Genomic DNA, 16,262 nt, shown 5'->3' on the forward strand with positions numbered 1-16,262 from the left:
GACTTGTCTGGCGCACTCACCCACCACCTAGTGGGTGCATGTGACACTGCTCTACCAGTCAGACCCTTTGTGTCAGGAGCTGTACGAGTTTACACTGGCTTGGAACATCCACCAGCAGTTGCACCCGGATGGGTGGGTGGCTCCCCGGATGCTATCTTGGGCCTGTGATGTAGGGCAGGAGGGGAGCAGCCCACTGGGCCTCTGTAGCCATTGTTTACCCAGCTAACGTGGGGCAAAGTTCATGTTTTACAGCCTGGCACAGCTCCCCGCTCTCACCCTCCTACCCTGCTCTGTCCCTGTGGAACGTCTCCACCTCGCTCCCTAGCAATGCTTGTGTTCACAGGGAGCTATGGAAATGCTGAGTGGTGCCTGCCATCAGAGGAGCACTGAGCCAGCACCGTGTAGAGCCAGCCCTGAACTTCTGTTGGAAAAGGTGAGTCCGCTTCTGTGTGACCTCATGCAGGGGGGAGGGGGTGAGGAGAGTCTCAAACATGCTGGGCCCCCACCTGTGGATTATTATCCCCATTTTACTGATGGGGAAACTGAGGCATGGGGGAGGGATTTACTCCTGGTCATGTAGAACTATTTTTCCCAAAGATGTCAGCTGCCACACTGGGAGCTGGAGTTTCAAAAGACCACTGCACCTTGGGTGCTGCAAAGGGAGCTCTTTTGAAAATCCAGCTCCAATTATAGGTGGTGAGCCTTTGGAAAACTGGCCCTTAATGAGGAAATGGAAGACCTGGGAGTAGAACCCTGGGAGTCCTGACTCCCACTCTCCTGCTGTAACCCCTACACCCCCCACACTTCTGGGGATAGGCCCCAGAAGCCCTGATTCTAGGGGACCGGATGTCCTGATTTTATAGGGACTGTCCCGATGTTGGGGTCTTTTTCTTATATAGGCTCCTATTACCCCTCGAACCCTTGTCCCGACATTTCACATTTGCTGTCTGGTCACCCTACCTGATTCTCAGTCCCCTTGCTCTAAGTGTATGCCTCCCAACCTCTATTTTAGCAAATGCCCTGCCCATAGTTTTGTCCCCAGTGGTTCTTTCTGCAATCTGAAAACATGACAGGAGAATTCTCGGCTGGTTTTTGCGACACCCCCCTCCCTGGCTTGTTAGAATCAGAATTCCTTAGCTGCAGCTCCTAACGGACAGGTCCCCCCAAACACAGACACACCGAAATGTGTAGCTGCCAGTTGGAACATCTTGGGTCTGTCCAGCTAGGCTAGACCCCTTCTGAGAACCAGGTCTCTCTTGGGTGGGGGGCCCGGGTGGTTCTGCCCAGATGCAGCAGATACCAAGTGAACATGAGAAATAAGGAGTCCCGTCCCGTGTTTCTGTGTGGAGTCAGTGCAAACTGGGGCGGGGAATGAAGAATCGGGTCAGTTCTTCTATCTATTGTTCTATAGGGGTTCCTACACTGCGCTTATCACCCAAGTACGCGAGGCCCAGATTCTCAAAGGCATCGAACCCCCTAATTTCCACCACGCCTGTCCGTTATGCATGAAGCACCGTGACGCCACATCAGTTTACGTGTCATTTGGTCTCTCATCCTCTCCCCAAGGGGAGACGCGTGGACAGTGGCCTGTCTTGTTTGGGTAGGGTTGTAGGGGGGTGGTTTTATTTTAAGACACACACGTTGCTCTGTACTTATGTTAGAGAAGACAGCTGAAAGAAGCGCTCCTTGGCCTTGGAGCGGAAGGTGGGGAGGTTTGGGATGGGCCTGAGTTTCTGAAGAAGATCATTCCACAGCCTCGAGAGAGCTCTGTCTCTCAGCTTTGCTGCCTCCATGGTTCGAGCAAGGCTCCCCTCTCGGGTCTACCCCACCTCTAAGGGGCAACTTGCTTGGTGTGAACACAGGGCAAGACAGAAATTTGCTCCGGTTCAGCGCCTCTCTTCACCCAGGTGCAGGATCAGGTCCCCCCTGAGCAGAGTCGGCTTTAGGAAGTGCGGGGCCTGATTCGAACAGTTTTGACGGGGCCCCAGCAAGGATGACTGAAAAAAGAAAAAACACGTAAAGAAACATCTGGGGCTTGTACTCACCGGGTGGCACTCGTAGTCTTCGGCGGTTTGTCCTTCACTCGCTCCGGGTCTTTGGTGGCACTGAAGGACCTGCTGCCGAAGTGCTGCCAAAGACCCAGAGCGAGTGAAGGACCCGCCGCTGAAGTGTCGCCGAAGACCCGGAGCGCTGCCGGGTGAGTAAAAATTAAAAAGGAGCCTCTAGCCAGGGAAGGGATTCTTGGCCACTTGCCCGCACCCCTGCAGCCCTGCCACTGAGCGCGGGGCCCTCTTAGGCGCGGGGCCTGATTCGGGGGAAATGGTGGATTTGGCCTAAAGCCGGCCCTGCCCCTGAGCTCATCCTCCTGGAATGCAGCACTCAGCGCAGCGGAGGAGGGGGAAAAGAAGGGGAAATGGCACGCCCTTTTGGCAGAGGAGGAGGACGGACTGGCTCCCTGCGAGTTGGGATGCGAGGAGGTGGCTTTGCTGCAGATGCTTCTTGTAGAAGGGAAGAAATGGCCTTCTGGAGGCTGCAGTCCCAGCTGGCACTGACCCCTGAAGCAGAGGGGAGCCAAGAAGCACCCTGCCCAGACGCCGGGGGTGAAGAGGAAGAGGGGATTTTTTGCCAGGTAGGCTCTATCCTGCGATGGTGTCTCTAAGCGGGGGAGGGAGGGAATCCTATTAAACTTCTCCCAGCCCCAGGCTGCATGGAGAGGGGCACCGAGTTCATGCTGAGGCCTAAGGGTCGATGGTGCCTTGCAGGAAGAGATGGTGAGGGACCCATTGCTTGGTCTTGTGTGTAGCTGGCGGGCTCAGAGGACTGGGAGTCAGCCTCTGGACGGGTGGCTGGGAATCCTTCTCCTCTGATCCCCACCGGGAGGCTGGTGTGAAGTGGGTTTGGTCACTGGGTCTCGCTCCAGATCCCACAGCTGAATAGCCAGGTTCAGAGAAGCCGCAGGCAATGGATGCCCCCAGAGGAGGGCCCTGCCAGGGGTTAACGCTAAGCTCCATTGGCAGGACAGCAATGGGGAAGCTTGGCTTGCCCAGGCTGGTCCCTCTGTGGAGATGGAGGGTATCAGTCTCTGGGGCTGGCAGGCCAACACCACCACAAGGCTCTTACCGTGAAGGGAGCAGCAGGCTGAGAGGAAGGATGGTGCAGTGGTTAAGGTGCTTGCCAGACCTATGTTCAAGTCCCTGCTGTGCTATAGGTCCCTTATGGGGCTGTGGACAAGTGACTAAGATGCAGCTAGGTGCCTAGTGGGAATCCCAAAGGCACGGCACTTTTGTAAACGCACTGTGTGCCTACGCATCTTTCAAAATCTGCCCCGCAGTGCCTACGTCCCTTTTGTAAATGGGACTGTTAACTAGGGACGTCTGCACTACAAAAAACCCCAAAACCTGTAGCAGAATCTCAGAGCCCGCAGCAACCGACTCAGGCACCCGGGGCTTGTGCTACAGGACTAAAGAGTGATGTTCCCGCTCAGGCTGGAGGCCGGGCTCTGAAACCTGGCGAGGGCAGGAGGCTCCAACATGAGTCCATACATCTATGCTGCTGTTTTTAGCCCCGCAAGCCTGAGTCAGCTGACCCTGGCTCCACGACTCGCTGCCGCAGGGGGACAGGTTTGCAGTGTAGACGGACTCTAAGGCACTTCGGAGTTCACGATAATGTCCCCTGAAGTCTTTCTGTGGCCTCAGATCCCCATCCGTACAAGGAGGAAAACAGCATGGCCCCCACAAGGGATTTGTGAGGATCAGTACATGGAAGACTTTGGCCTGCTCGGGTATGATGGTGACAGGGGCCAGCTATCCTAGACAGATGGAAGAATTCACCTGCCCATGCTCAGAAAGACGCAGCATGGAGGGGTTAGCGTCTCTGCCCGCTGCACGTCGGGGCCACAGGCTTTGTTATCAAAAAGCAAACAGGGCCGTGGAGCATTCGCCCTGCTCCTCACGTTGCTTCCTGAGGCTTTCTCACGTGGACATGCTGTGGCCCTCTCTCCCCAGGTTCTGTTCTCACACGCAGCAGTGAGCTGGCACGAACATAAAACCCCAATCAGCTTCTTTCTTCTGCTCAACTCTGAGAAAGAGACAGTCTGCTTCTCACAGCGGCTCCTGGAAACTTCCTTGCCGCGCCCCAAACAATCCCTCAGCGCACTAGATCTCTTTCCAAGTCCTGGCCTGCTGAATCACAAACAGAGGAGAGAGAGTTGGCTGGTTACTCACCCAGCACCTGCAAAGAAAAGCACCACAACAAACCAGGGTGAACGGGACAGATTCAGTGCAACAATTAACTCATTCTTCTTTGCAGCAAACCTGGCTTTAGGGAGAACTCTAGGCCCTTGGGAGCAACTGGAGAAATCAGGAGAGGGAATGTGGTTGAGTGGTTAGAATAACAGTGTATGTGTCAGCACTCCCTGGGTTCTGTTACTGTATCTTAGTGTAAGTCTGGCCTAGTAGCTAGAACAAAAGAGTGGGTCTCAGGACTCCTGGGTTCTCCTGCTCTTGGTTCTGGGTGGGAACATGGTATGGATGTGAGAGCAAGGGCTTAGAAGGCTGCACACCTAGGTTCTTTTGCTGACGCTGGATGCGGAATGTGACCCTAAAAATTAAAACAGAGGTGTTATCGGTTCTGTTCTTGACCCTGCCATAACCTTGCTGGGTGACATGGGGTATTTAATCAGGCATGACCTGCATGCCTCAGTTTCCCTTCTGTAACATGACTATGACACCACCTCAAGGGAGTGCTGTGAGGCTTAATTAACCAATATCCGTGGTTGAAAAGGTGCTAGAGAAGCATGATGTTAATACATGGCAGGAGATCAAAAATGACGATTAGCCTTCTCTGAAGACACTTTAGCAAAACTCCAGAATAATCTCTGTGGCTAGGCCAATTAGGCAGCAGCTCCAATGGAATGTACCACCCAGAAGTAAATATAGCTGACTTCTATATCTTCTTTAACCAGCTATGCCATTAAACTTCTCTTTGACATACTTCTTCTGCAGGACACAATCTTCACCCCCCTTCCTTGTTCTGGGCTGCAGCTGCTAAAGTTACTTAAATATCCCTCCAAAGCAAAAAGAAGAACAGGAGTACTTGTGGCACCTTAGAGATTAACAAGTTTATTAGAGCATAAGCTTTCGTGGACTACAGCCCACTTCTTCGGATGCATCACCCAGCTTCGTGGCTGTAGTCCACGAAAGCTTATGCTCTAATAAATTTGTTAGTCTCTAAGGTGCCACAAGTACTCCTGTTCTTCTTTTTGTGGATACAGACTAACACGGCTGCTACTCTGAAACCTCCAAAGCAAATGACTAGAAAACAATTCAGTCATGTTATGTATGTTTTGCTCCAATGCAAACAAATGCAAGATTCTTCAAGTTCATGGCCCACATACATGTCATGTTCTGGACACAAATGACTGCAAAAGTAATTTAGAAACAATACATGCAGCCGCGATTATACAAATAATAGCAATGAAATTAAGTTATGCATTGTATGTAAGCCCATATATTTAATTCAAAAATAATAAAAATCTGTGAATGAATTTGCGTGTAATATACCTTCCAGTACAAATGGCTGGAAACTCCAGTTAAAAATCCTGCATTGATTTTCATATACTTTCTTGACACGAACTGAAAACATCTGAAATTTTGAATATTTTTTTTTTTTTGCATTCCAATTAAAGTCAGTGGAAAGCAATTGTAAACTATAAATTCAGTATCAGAGGGGTAGCCGTGTTAGTCTGAATCTGTAAAAAGCAACAGAGGGTCCTGTGGCACCTTTGAGACTAACAGAAGTACTGGGAGCATAAGCTTTCGTGGGTAAGAACCTCACTTCTTCAGATCTGAAGAAGTGAGGTTCTTACCCACGAAAGCTTATGCTCCCACTACTTCTGTTAGTCTCAAAGGTACCACAGGACCCTCTGTTGCTTTTTATAAATTCAGCACCCCCCTTGTATCAAATAACTGTAATGTAAATATTAAAACCCATATCATGTGTACATATAAATTAGTTAGCCAGAGGATAAATATCTTAGAAAACATAAATAACAGTCATGCATTTTTCCATGTAATATCCCCCAATGCAAATAATTACAGAAGAATTTAGAAGAGTTCGGTAATTAGACCATTCAATGACATGGATTAATTTCCATCTATTATCTCCCATGCAATTTCGCGAAAGGGGGAAAGGATGATTAAAAGCCCATACTTTAATTCGCCAAGGCAAATAGATGGGCGCAAACAATTGATAACGAGAACCATACATGGGTACAGAGTGCAAACATACTGCGGGCCCGCCCATACCTGGAGGTGGCTACAATGTACTTGATGTACGTGGCTCCATAGTACACGATTTGAACAAAAGAGCCTGCCCCGCTCCACCGTAATTTACAGACCCTTCCCCGGTGTATTAATTTATATGCAAGACCCCTCACCACGGGGCGGTTCTTTGCATATGCAAGATTCCCACCTCGCTGTATATTTGTTTACCTGGAAGACCCTGACCCGCCGTGCGTTTATTTACCTGCAAGACCCCACCTTGCTTTGCATTAATGTACATGCAAGACCCCACCTTGCTTTGCATTAATGTACATGCAAGACCCCACCTTGCTTTGCATTAACATGCACGACTCCGCCCTGCGGTATATTAATTTATAGGCGACACCCCGACCCGCCATGAATTCGCCAGACTCCGCCCTACTTCGCATTAATTAACATGCAAGACCCCGCCCTGCTAGCATTAACCTCCAAGGTCCCGCCCTACTTTGCATTCAGTGTCAGGCAAGACGCCCAATCGCGGCGCACTAATTTACATGCAAGACCCCGCCCTGCTTCCATCCGCCCTGCTCCCCGGGGCGCCGTGCGCGTGCGCGGGCGGCAGCAGCCGCCGCCGCCGCACCCCCAGCGCGAGCCGCGGGCTCAGAGGAGGCGGCGCGTGAGGAGGCGAGGCGGGGAGCGCGGCCGGCCGGCGCGGAGGGGCGTGGCCGGGGCGTGGCCGGGATATCTGGCGCGGGCGGGCCCCCCCCGCCGCTCAGTGGTCGGAGCCGGGCCGGTGCTATGAGCGCGGTGCGGAGCCTGTGCACGCTGGCGGAGGTGCGGCCGGACGGCGAGAATCCGGTGAGCCCCCCCCCGCCCGGGCCTGTGGGGCTGGAGCCCCTCGGGGGGGCCCCCAACGGGCCAGACGCCCCCCGCCTGGGGGTGACCACGGCTGGCCCCGGGGCTCAGTGGCCTCCCCCCACGCTGAGGGTGCAGGGCTGGACCTTAGTCCCTGGGGGCTCCGTGACCTGCTCTCCCCCCTTGTGGCTTTGTGGGGGACCCCACTCAGTCCATAGGGGCTCCTCATGGGTCCGGGGGGGACCCCCATAGTCCCTGGGGGCTCCTCCACCTGGTCGCACCTCCTCATGGGTCCGGGGGGGACCCCCATAGTCCCTGGGGGTTCCCTGCGCTGGTCTCACCCCCTGAGGCTCTGGGGGACCCCCTCAATTCCTGGGGGGCTCTGAGAGCTGGTCTCACCCCTTCCCGGCTCCAGGGGTTACCCCTCAGTTCCCTAGTTCGGGACTGGTCTCCTGTACCCCTAGTGGGGGGCACCCTCTCTCCTGTGTGTGTAAGTGGGGTGGGGGTTCAAAGTTGGATCTAGCTCCTTGCGGCTCTAGGTGGTTGCCCTTTGATTCCTGACATGGCTGCGGGGTTCCCCTGTGACTTCCGGGTTCCCGTCCCCCAGGGCTGTCCACCTTCCTGCGATGGAAGTGGCTTTGGGCTTGGATGTAGGGTTTGTGGCGGCTGGCACGCAGGGGGTGAGGGATCTGTGGTGCACCTGGTTGCAGCTCTGAAGGGGAACCCTGGTCTGAGATGAAGATCCCTGCGCTGCTCCTTTTGTGGGGGGGGGGGGCAGCCCTTTGCAAAGGAGAAGCAGGAAGGCTCTGACATGGGGTTAATGGAGGGTTATGGAGACTCCAATAACCAGAAAGCCTTTCTGTAACTTTCCTTGGTTGTTGAAAGCTGCCATAGACAGCAGGTGGCTCCTGGACTGCAAACAGGGAAAGTTATTAGACCCTAATGCAGAACAGACAGGGCTTTGTTTCAATCTCTTACAAATGTAGTTCCACGATAAGGGTTTTTTTTTCCCCTTCCCCTTCTACTAATTTATTTTGGCTTGTAAAAATATTAGAAGCCTTGTTGAATGTTTATCAAAATGTTATCCTTAAAGTGTTTATGTCCTATAATCTTGTATAACATACTGTAGGCTTATTTTCTTTCATAGTAGCACCTTTTTCTCTGTGGCACAAGCGTGTGCTTCAAGTGTTAAATGCGGTCAGCAGAGTTTGTAGATCAGAATATTCTCCAGGCTAATCAGAAATCTTTAGGCATCCTCACTAGTGTTGTACTCTGTTTTATATTTTTTGTTTTAAGAAATATAGGCACTCTACGTCTATTATGATGGGGGCCGGATAAGGACCTAGAGAGGAATGTAAACACGAACACCACAAGAATCATTGCCTGCTACACCTTTATTTATCTATTTAAAATATTTATAAATATACAATTTATATAGCACAGCTTGATGTCATGCCCACAGATATGGCTCATGTAATGTTTACTACATTTGTGGGAAAAGTCATGCAGGCAGCAAATGGTTTTGATATAATACAGATGTCAAATAACTATATCCAGATTGTGCTAATAGAATTGTGTGCTTTGTGTCTGTAGTCAGGGTGATAATTACATTGGGGATTTTAATAACAAGATTTGAGTAATCTAGGCATCGGCCATTGCTGGTAGTAAATGTGTTTTGGTTGTTAGAAAGACAAGGTGAGTGAGGTAATATCTTTTATTGGACCAGCTTCAGTTGGTGAGAGAGACATGCTTTCAAGGTTACACAAAGCTGAAGAGGGACTGGTTTTAGTTGTTAGTCACTTTACAATTAGGCTCTGTTTTGTGTGGTTTGTTTTGTTTTTTTCAAAGTCCTTCTAAATTGCTTTCAGCAGATCTCATTGATAGGAATGCGAGCTCTTGGTGTGGCTTTCAGTTCTTGACAATATGTTTGTTCTTTGGGTTAGTGATGAAGCAGAAATATACTGGATCTGATAAATTGGGTTTTCCAGAACCCCAAGTTTTCTAGACACAGTTCCAGGCACACCAAATTGTCCATTTGGGTCCTGCAGTCAGTCCTGTGTCAGTCAATTGATCCAATTTTCTTTCTACTATATAAATATTAGACAAGAAAAAGAAGCTAGAATCTTAATATCTTGGGGAGAAATCCAGCCTGGAAAAACATGGCTCCCATAAATGTACTCTGGATTTCTCCTGTGCAGTTGTTCAACAGAACTTTAATTGTTTCATGTTCAGTTCTCATTATCCTTGCCAGTATCAGTCCCCGGGCCTTTGTTCCTATTGAAGGTGACTCATCTTTGAGTCTTCTAATGAGAGAATCCTAACTCCCTGCAGCCCTTCCCTACCATATATGGAACAGTTGTGGTGTTATGCAGGTACTGCATACATGTTGTGTGGTACTGTAGTAATAAGCAACCCTATCACACCTTGCGTCTTCAACAGTTGGCAAACATTACCCAATTACTCTTCATAATACCATTCTGGTCAGTCCAGTTCCCATTTGCCAAACCGACACAGTTGAGAAGTGACTTGTCAAAGGTCACCAAGTGATTCAATGCTGGTGTCGGGTTCCTGGCTTTCAGTCTCAGGCATTCTTCCCTGGTCTCAAAAAAGATAATCCTTCTCTTATTTCAGAGTAGCAGCCGTGTTAGTCTGTATCCGCAAAAAGAACAGGAGTACTTGTGGCACCTTAGAGACTAACAAATTTATTAGAGCATAAGCTTTCGTGGACTACAGCCCACTTCTTCGGATGCATATAGAATGGAACATATATTGAGGAGATATATATACACACATACAGAGAGCATAAACAGGTGGGAGTTGTCTTACCAACTCTGAGAGGCCAATTAATTAAGAGAAAAAAAACTTTTGAAGTGATAATCAAGCTAGCCCAGTACAGACAGTTTGATAAGAAGTGTGAGAGTACTTACAAGAGGAGATAGATTCAATGTTTGTAATGGCTCAGCCATTCCCAGTCCTTATTCAAACCGGAGTTGATTGTGTCTAGTTTGCATATCAATTCTAGCTCAGCAGTAGACAACCCCCCAACCTAAAGCAAATACTCACCAGCAACCACACATCACTGAACAAAACCACTAACCCAGGAACCTATCCTTGTAACAAACCCCGATGCCAACTCTGTCCACATATCTATTGAAGTGACATCATCATAGGACCTAATCACATCAGCCATACCATCAGGGGCTCGTTCACCTGCACATCTACCAATGTGATATATGCCATCATGTGCCAGCAATGCCCCTCTGCCATGTACATTGGCCAAACCGGACAGTCTCTACGCAAAAGAATTAATGGACACAAATCTGACATCAGGAATCAAAATACTCAAAAACCAGTGGGAGAACACTTTAACCTGTCTGGTCATTCAGTGACAGACCTGCGGGTGGCTATATTACAACAGAAAAACTTCAAAAACAGACTCCAAAGAGAGACTGCAGAGCTAGAATTGATATGCAAACTAGACACAATCAACTCCGGTTTGAATAAGGACTGGGAATGGCTGAGCCATTACAAACATTGAATCTATCTCCCCTTGTAAGTATTCTCACACTTCTTATCAAACTGTCTGTACTGGGCTAGCTTGATTATCACTTCAAAAGTTTTTTTTCTCTTAATTAATTGGCCTCTCAGAGTTGGTAAGACAACTCCCACCTGTTTATGCTCTCTGTATGTGTGTATATATATCTCCTCAATATATGTTCCATTCTATATGCATCCGAAGAAGTGGGCTGTAGTCCACGAAAGCTTATGCTCTAATAAATTTGTTAGTTTCTAAGGTGCCACAAGTACTCCTGTTCTTCCTTCTCTTATTTAGCTCTCCATTCACTTCTTTAGTCAGGTCAACATAATCTTCTGTTTTTAACCGGGGTCTTTAGTACTCCATTAACCTTCTCTTTTCCCTAGATTAATTTTCTTGCTTCTGGATGCTCTTGAGGCTAGATAGCTGAAACATACTTTGCTGAGCAGTGCTCAGTATCTCCTCCTTCAGTTATTTAACTAATCTGCATCCATTGTGTTCCTGCTTATTTTTGTTCTTGATGGGTTTCACAGCAATGAATATGCCACGATCACAAATGAGGTCTAAAATTGGACTTTTCAAAATATGTGAATCCTAATTCAGCTACTGACCCTATTTCACTTCCCCTTTGACATCAGTTACCTTATATTGTGGCGGAAACGTCTACATTTAGATTATTTTAAATCTTCTGCATTGAAGAATCTGAGAATGTCACACTGTTAAATCAGATACCACTCCATCACTGTTGCCCACTCAGAATAAACTCTTGACATCAGAAGTGTTTTTTTTTTTTTTAAATAAAAAATGGCATCTCCTCTAACTGTAGATAGTTCTTCACAGAAACACAAGCAGAAAACGGTACAAAAATTGTCAGGTTTCCTTTAGCTCTTCCTTAATTCGTGACCCCTGTAGTAAATGCTTTAAACATGTGCAATTCAGGGTGTGTTGGAAGCAAAGAAAATTGAGCAGCAAATAGCTCAAGGTTAATATGATATTTACTAAGGTGTTGCCATGTGAGGTTTGTTCCAAACACGAGGTTGTTTTTTTAATAGGTAGTACGTAGCACTTACTCATTAACTCACAGACACACCTGTCAAGTTACAAAGAACACCTTCTGCCTCCAGTAGAAAATAACTGGGGGCAGTAATGTGTATTTCCTTAGTTTCTAAATTGTTAGTGTTTTTTTTCTAAAAGGGGGGGGAGGGACCAGCATAGTCATGGTTTTAAATGGGGGGTGGGGGTGGAGGGAGGAACCAGCATAGTCATGGTTTTAAATGTAGCTGGAAGGTAGACAAGTGGGATTCATCCCTGCTTTAACTTGATTGCAGTCAGTGGAGTTACATGGGCCAAATGCATCTCTGGAGGAGTTGAATTTGACTGTCCGTAGGGAAGAGAGATTAGTGCAGACTTCTGTGCATGGTGGTCTCCTTTTCACTTAGGATTCTTACAAGGTAAATGAGTGCCTGAATTTACATGTACTACAGCAGCGAGGTTTGGCCGTGCTATGAGAGTTCATTTTAGCATTCTCTTCCAACTCCTTTTTTTTCACTGATTTAATTCTCCCAGAAAATTAACTTAATCAGGTAGTTTCTTTATGCTCATAACACCTTGATTTTAAGCACAAGGAAATCTACCAGAAACTTAATGCAAAATGAATGTTACTGATAAGAGTGAATTTGTGCAGTTTTGTAGATTAATCTTTATTTAGTACAAATAGCAATGAAAATTAAAACATTGTGCTGCGTGGACTTGGAGAGGTCTCTGCTTTTCTATAAGATCAGAGAAAGAATACGTGACCAGATCACACCTCTGTTCCAAAAGTTTTCAAGACATTTGTTTGAATTATGGTTAGGAAGCTCTTCTTAAAAATGTGACGCACTTTTATTTAGAGCTCTGAAGGATCCATGCTTGCCCAAGCTTTGGCTATGCTTGGAGCTAGTCTATCTAGCTTCTTTGTTAAACTTGCATAATATCAGTGATGTCTGCTCCAAACTTCTCAAATGATTGACTTGGGAAAGATTAGTTTGACAAGATTGAAAGCATTCATGGAATCTTATATCTGGGATGATTGACTAAAGTGCCAGCTCCACAGCAGGAATGTTTTTTATGAGACAAAAAGAACAGGAGTACTTGTGGCACCTTAGAGACTAACAGATTTATTGGGGCATAAGCTTTCGTGGGTAAAAACCTCACTTCTGTCTGTGTGTTTCACTCTATGCATCCGAAGAAGTGGGCTGTAGCCCACGAAAGCTTATGCTGAAATAAACGTGTTAGTCTCTAAGGTGCCACAAGTACTCCTGTTCTTTTTGCGGATACAGACTAACACGGCTGCTACTTTGAAACCCGTCACTTATGAGACAGTACCTGTTCTCCCAGGTTACATAATAGCTTGCGGTCAGTCTCAACGTTTTTTTCCATAGAGAATTTTTTTTCTTTGCTCTGCCACCAGCTATTCCGGAGCAGATGCTTGTTTGCTGTAATAGAATGTCGCTGTAGAAATACAAGCAGTAAATGGGAAGGATGTGGGGGGGAAATTCACCGAATCCTTGTCTCTTTCCTATGTCTACAGGATTTTCTTTAGCCCTGCCATCCCAAAAAGCATTATACAAGTTTGTGTGTTTATGGTATCTTTGGTCTAGGGTAGTGGCTCTCAAACTACCATCTTGTGTCTCGCTACTTAAGATGACCATTCTCTTAGTCTCTCTTCAAGCATCTCCATCTTAATTTTGTATCTTCCCTATGGCAACTAGAGGCACCTGTTTATGTTGGAAAAAGTAATAAGATGTTATTAAAGAGATGATGGAAATAACTAGGCTCCAGTGCAAGGAGTGGGTCTGGTTGATTAGATTGCTCTCATTCTGTATCCGTGTGGTTCATTTCTTGGATGTTCAGTTTCACGTTTATCAGCACTGACTCAACCCCCTTTGTTGCTTATGGCCTCAGTTGCTCTAGTAGCACCTGGTCACTCTGCAGTTTGGTTCAATCCATCTCTAGTCCTAGTCCCTCTGATTTTTGTTTTTGTCTGCAAATTTAATCATTGTTGAATTTATGTGAGAGGTAGCCAACAAAGGCAGATGTGGAGCAGTTGCTTAGGGTGCTTGTGAGGTGCTTGTGAGTTTAGCGGATTAGAAAATTTCTGGAAACCCAAAAATTCTGGACTGAGTTTCAGGTAGCCATGAGAATTACAGTTTTCGTGGTGTGCAGACAATAGCAGGCATGCATTGTAGCACATATGCATAGTTTGTAGCATTAGCAAGTCCGTTTTTTAAATACTTGCCCGCTGCAGAGCTAGGCTGTTAAAAGATTGTTTAAGGAATCCCAATTTCTAGGCATGCAGTATAGATGACGTTTTACACTATGAGACACCTTAAAACCCATCCGGTGCCTTTCACTCTGTTTCTATGGACAAGAATCTTGCACTTGTAAACAAGGCTCCAAATGAGACAGAGAAAGGAGTGTTTCAAAAAAATTTTTCTTACTTACAGGGATCTGAATGGGATAACCTGTTTCTGCCATGCTGAACTGTATAAACCTATTAAATGAGACATACTGTTGCATATGAATTAAAGATGAACCTATTTTACTGATAAGTGTAATGGTTTATAAACTTTATTTCAAAGAACTCCTTGCTCTGTCGGATATGTCAAGTGATTGCATATGAATTAAAAATACAGATCAACTGTAATAAGGAGAAGTCGATGTATTAAGGGGGAGACTTTCAAAGTCATCTGAAGATTGAGGAGCACAAGTCCCAATGAAAGTCATAACCCCTGAATACTTAGACATATGTCTTATTACAAGTGGGTTTAGCTGCACTTTTTGAAGCCTGCGTATTCTGTAGGTAGCTAATTGCAGAGTATTGTAGATTCAAATGCTAGTTCATGTGATATACTAAACCATTAAATTAGTCAGCATGAAGATTATAGATTGTCCAGTATTCCGATATATTTCTGTTATAAGAAAATGATTCTGGATGAGGTTGTCTTATTGTGACCTGGACTGGATCGCTGTTAGTCCAATTGCTTTGCAATGCAATTGCCTAATTTGCTTCTCACACACATTATGCATGAGGAAGTGTCTGGAGATATATTCCATAAAACTGATGATTTATTTCTACAAAATTGCTTTCACCATTGTAAAACTCTGACCGCCATTGACCTTAAATCATATTAAAACTTGAACTGTTTTGAAAGCACACCTCTGTATTATAGTTAACTGCCAGCATTTTTATGTCCTGTTGTAGAATTGGCTTCTCAAATAATTACTTAATCATGTTTATGTAAACATCTGCTGGAATATAAATTCCAAACAAATACATGTGTTGACATTACTAAATATTTGATGCAGCGGTAAAGAACCCATAGCCTAAGGTTGTATCAGAGAATTGGGTTTAACAGGAGAAAAGAATGGAAATATGTTAACACCAGGAAAAAACAAAACTTACAAAACAGCATAGTTGAAATTTGTGCGAGGAACACACTCAGATATTTTGGAAATAGAGATGGCTTTTGAAATTGGACCCTACTCAATGGCCTATTTCAGAACCCTTTGTAAAGAACATACATGGAAACTCTATACTGCACTTCAGGTTTAAATTACAGTATATTTGTAGTTACAGAGCTTTGTATAACTTCCTGTTTTGGAATTTGAGTAAAGATTTTATTTCACAACTGACTTGTACTGTGCCAATCTGAGAGCATCTCATTAACCATATCATAGCTTTGGATATCCAACAACTTGTGGCAGCAGGTTTGTCAAATTCCAACAGCCCTATTTACATACATATCAGCATTGGGTTTCTGACCTGGAGCCATGAAATTATAGCAGGCTGGAAGGGACCTCGAGAGGTCATCTAGTCCAGTCCCCTGCGCAGAACCAAGAATACCGAGACCATCTGACATGTGTTTTCAGGAGAGGTGTTAAAAGTTTTCTTTTTAAGAAAACAAAACCATACCCAAAAAGAGTGCATTCTATTTTTAACTTATTTCCTTGTGTGTATGTCTTTAAGGCTGCATGGTAGCCTATGAAGGCTTGGGTGTTTGTGGAAGGAGAATAGTAAGTGGTAGGAGTTGCTAAGTTTTTTACTGGGATAGGCAGAGAAACAGAAGTGTTGCTGTTGACTTGACTTGTTTGTTTCCTAGTGCATGAGGAAAATATTGAAGGAGAGCTGAACAACCCTAACTGTGCAAATTGATTTATTAAGTGCCCATCTGTTCTGGATTTTTGAAACGATTGATCTCCCTCTAACCCCAGTTGTCAGATCTAATAGATAACCACCCACTCCCCATCAGCAATCAACAAGGGGCTGTTTGTGTACTGATCTCCCAGCCACGTCTCCCTAAACTCCAGAGAAAAAAGAGGCTTTGCAGCATACCCAGTTTGTTATGAGTAGACCCAACTGCTGGATCCCACATGCTTCCAAGCCCCCTGGGTCTGGGTAGTGTCATCTGGTCACTGTTCTGAGCTCTGGGTCTCTTGGGCGCACTCCCATGAGCAAATCATGCACCTACACCCCTTTCCTGGGTTGTGGGGATCCTGACAAAGCAAGATGTTCTCAGTTTGGCACAGACATTCTCCCAGCCTTTCAGAGGCCTTCAGAGAGTGCCTCAGTT

At 46.3% G+C, this 16,262-nt stretch overlaps 1 protein-coding gene across 3 annotated transcripts in view; it reads left to right on the top strand.

Moving 5' to 3' along the window:
• Window positions 1-321: 321 nt before the first annotated feature.
• The window catches only part of TUFT1 (tuftelin 1), a 33,940-nt gene continuing 17,999 nt past the window's right edge, over window positions 322-16,262 (top strand). The window contains exon 1 of one of the 3 annotated variants that reach the window (XM_034756562.1): window positions 322-433. In XM_034756562.1, coding sequence (XP_034612453.1) covers window positions 350-433 — 84 coding nt within the window. In that variant the 5' untranslated portion in view covers window positions 322-349. Of the gene's footprint in view, window positions 434-2,452; window positions 2,630-6,968; window positions 7,119-16,262 lie in introns of those variants that run through there. The other 2 variants (XM_034756561.1, XM_034756563.1) reach the window with 2 other exon arrangements.

Source organism: Trachemys scripta, chromosome 24, assembly GCF_013100865.1.
Source record: "Trachemys scripta elegans isolate TJP31775 chromosome 24, CAS_Tse_1.0, whole genome shotgun sequence".
Classification (NCBI taxonomy): Eukaryota; Metazoa; Chordata; order Testudines; family Emydidae; genus Trachemys; species Trachemys scripta.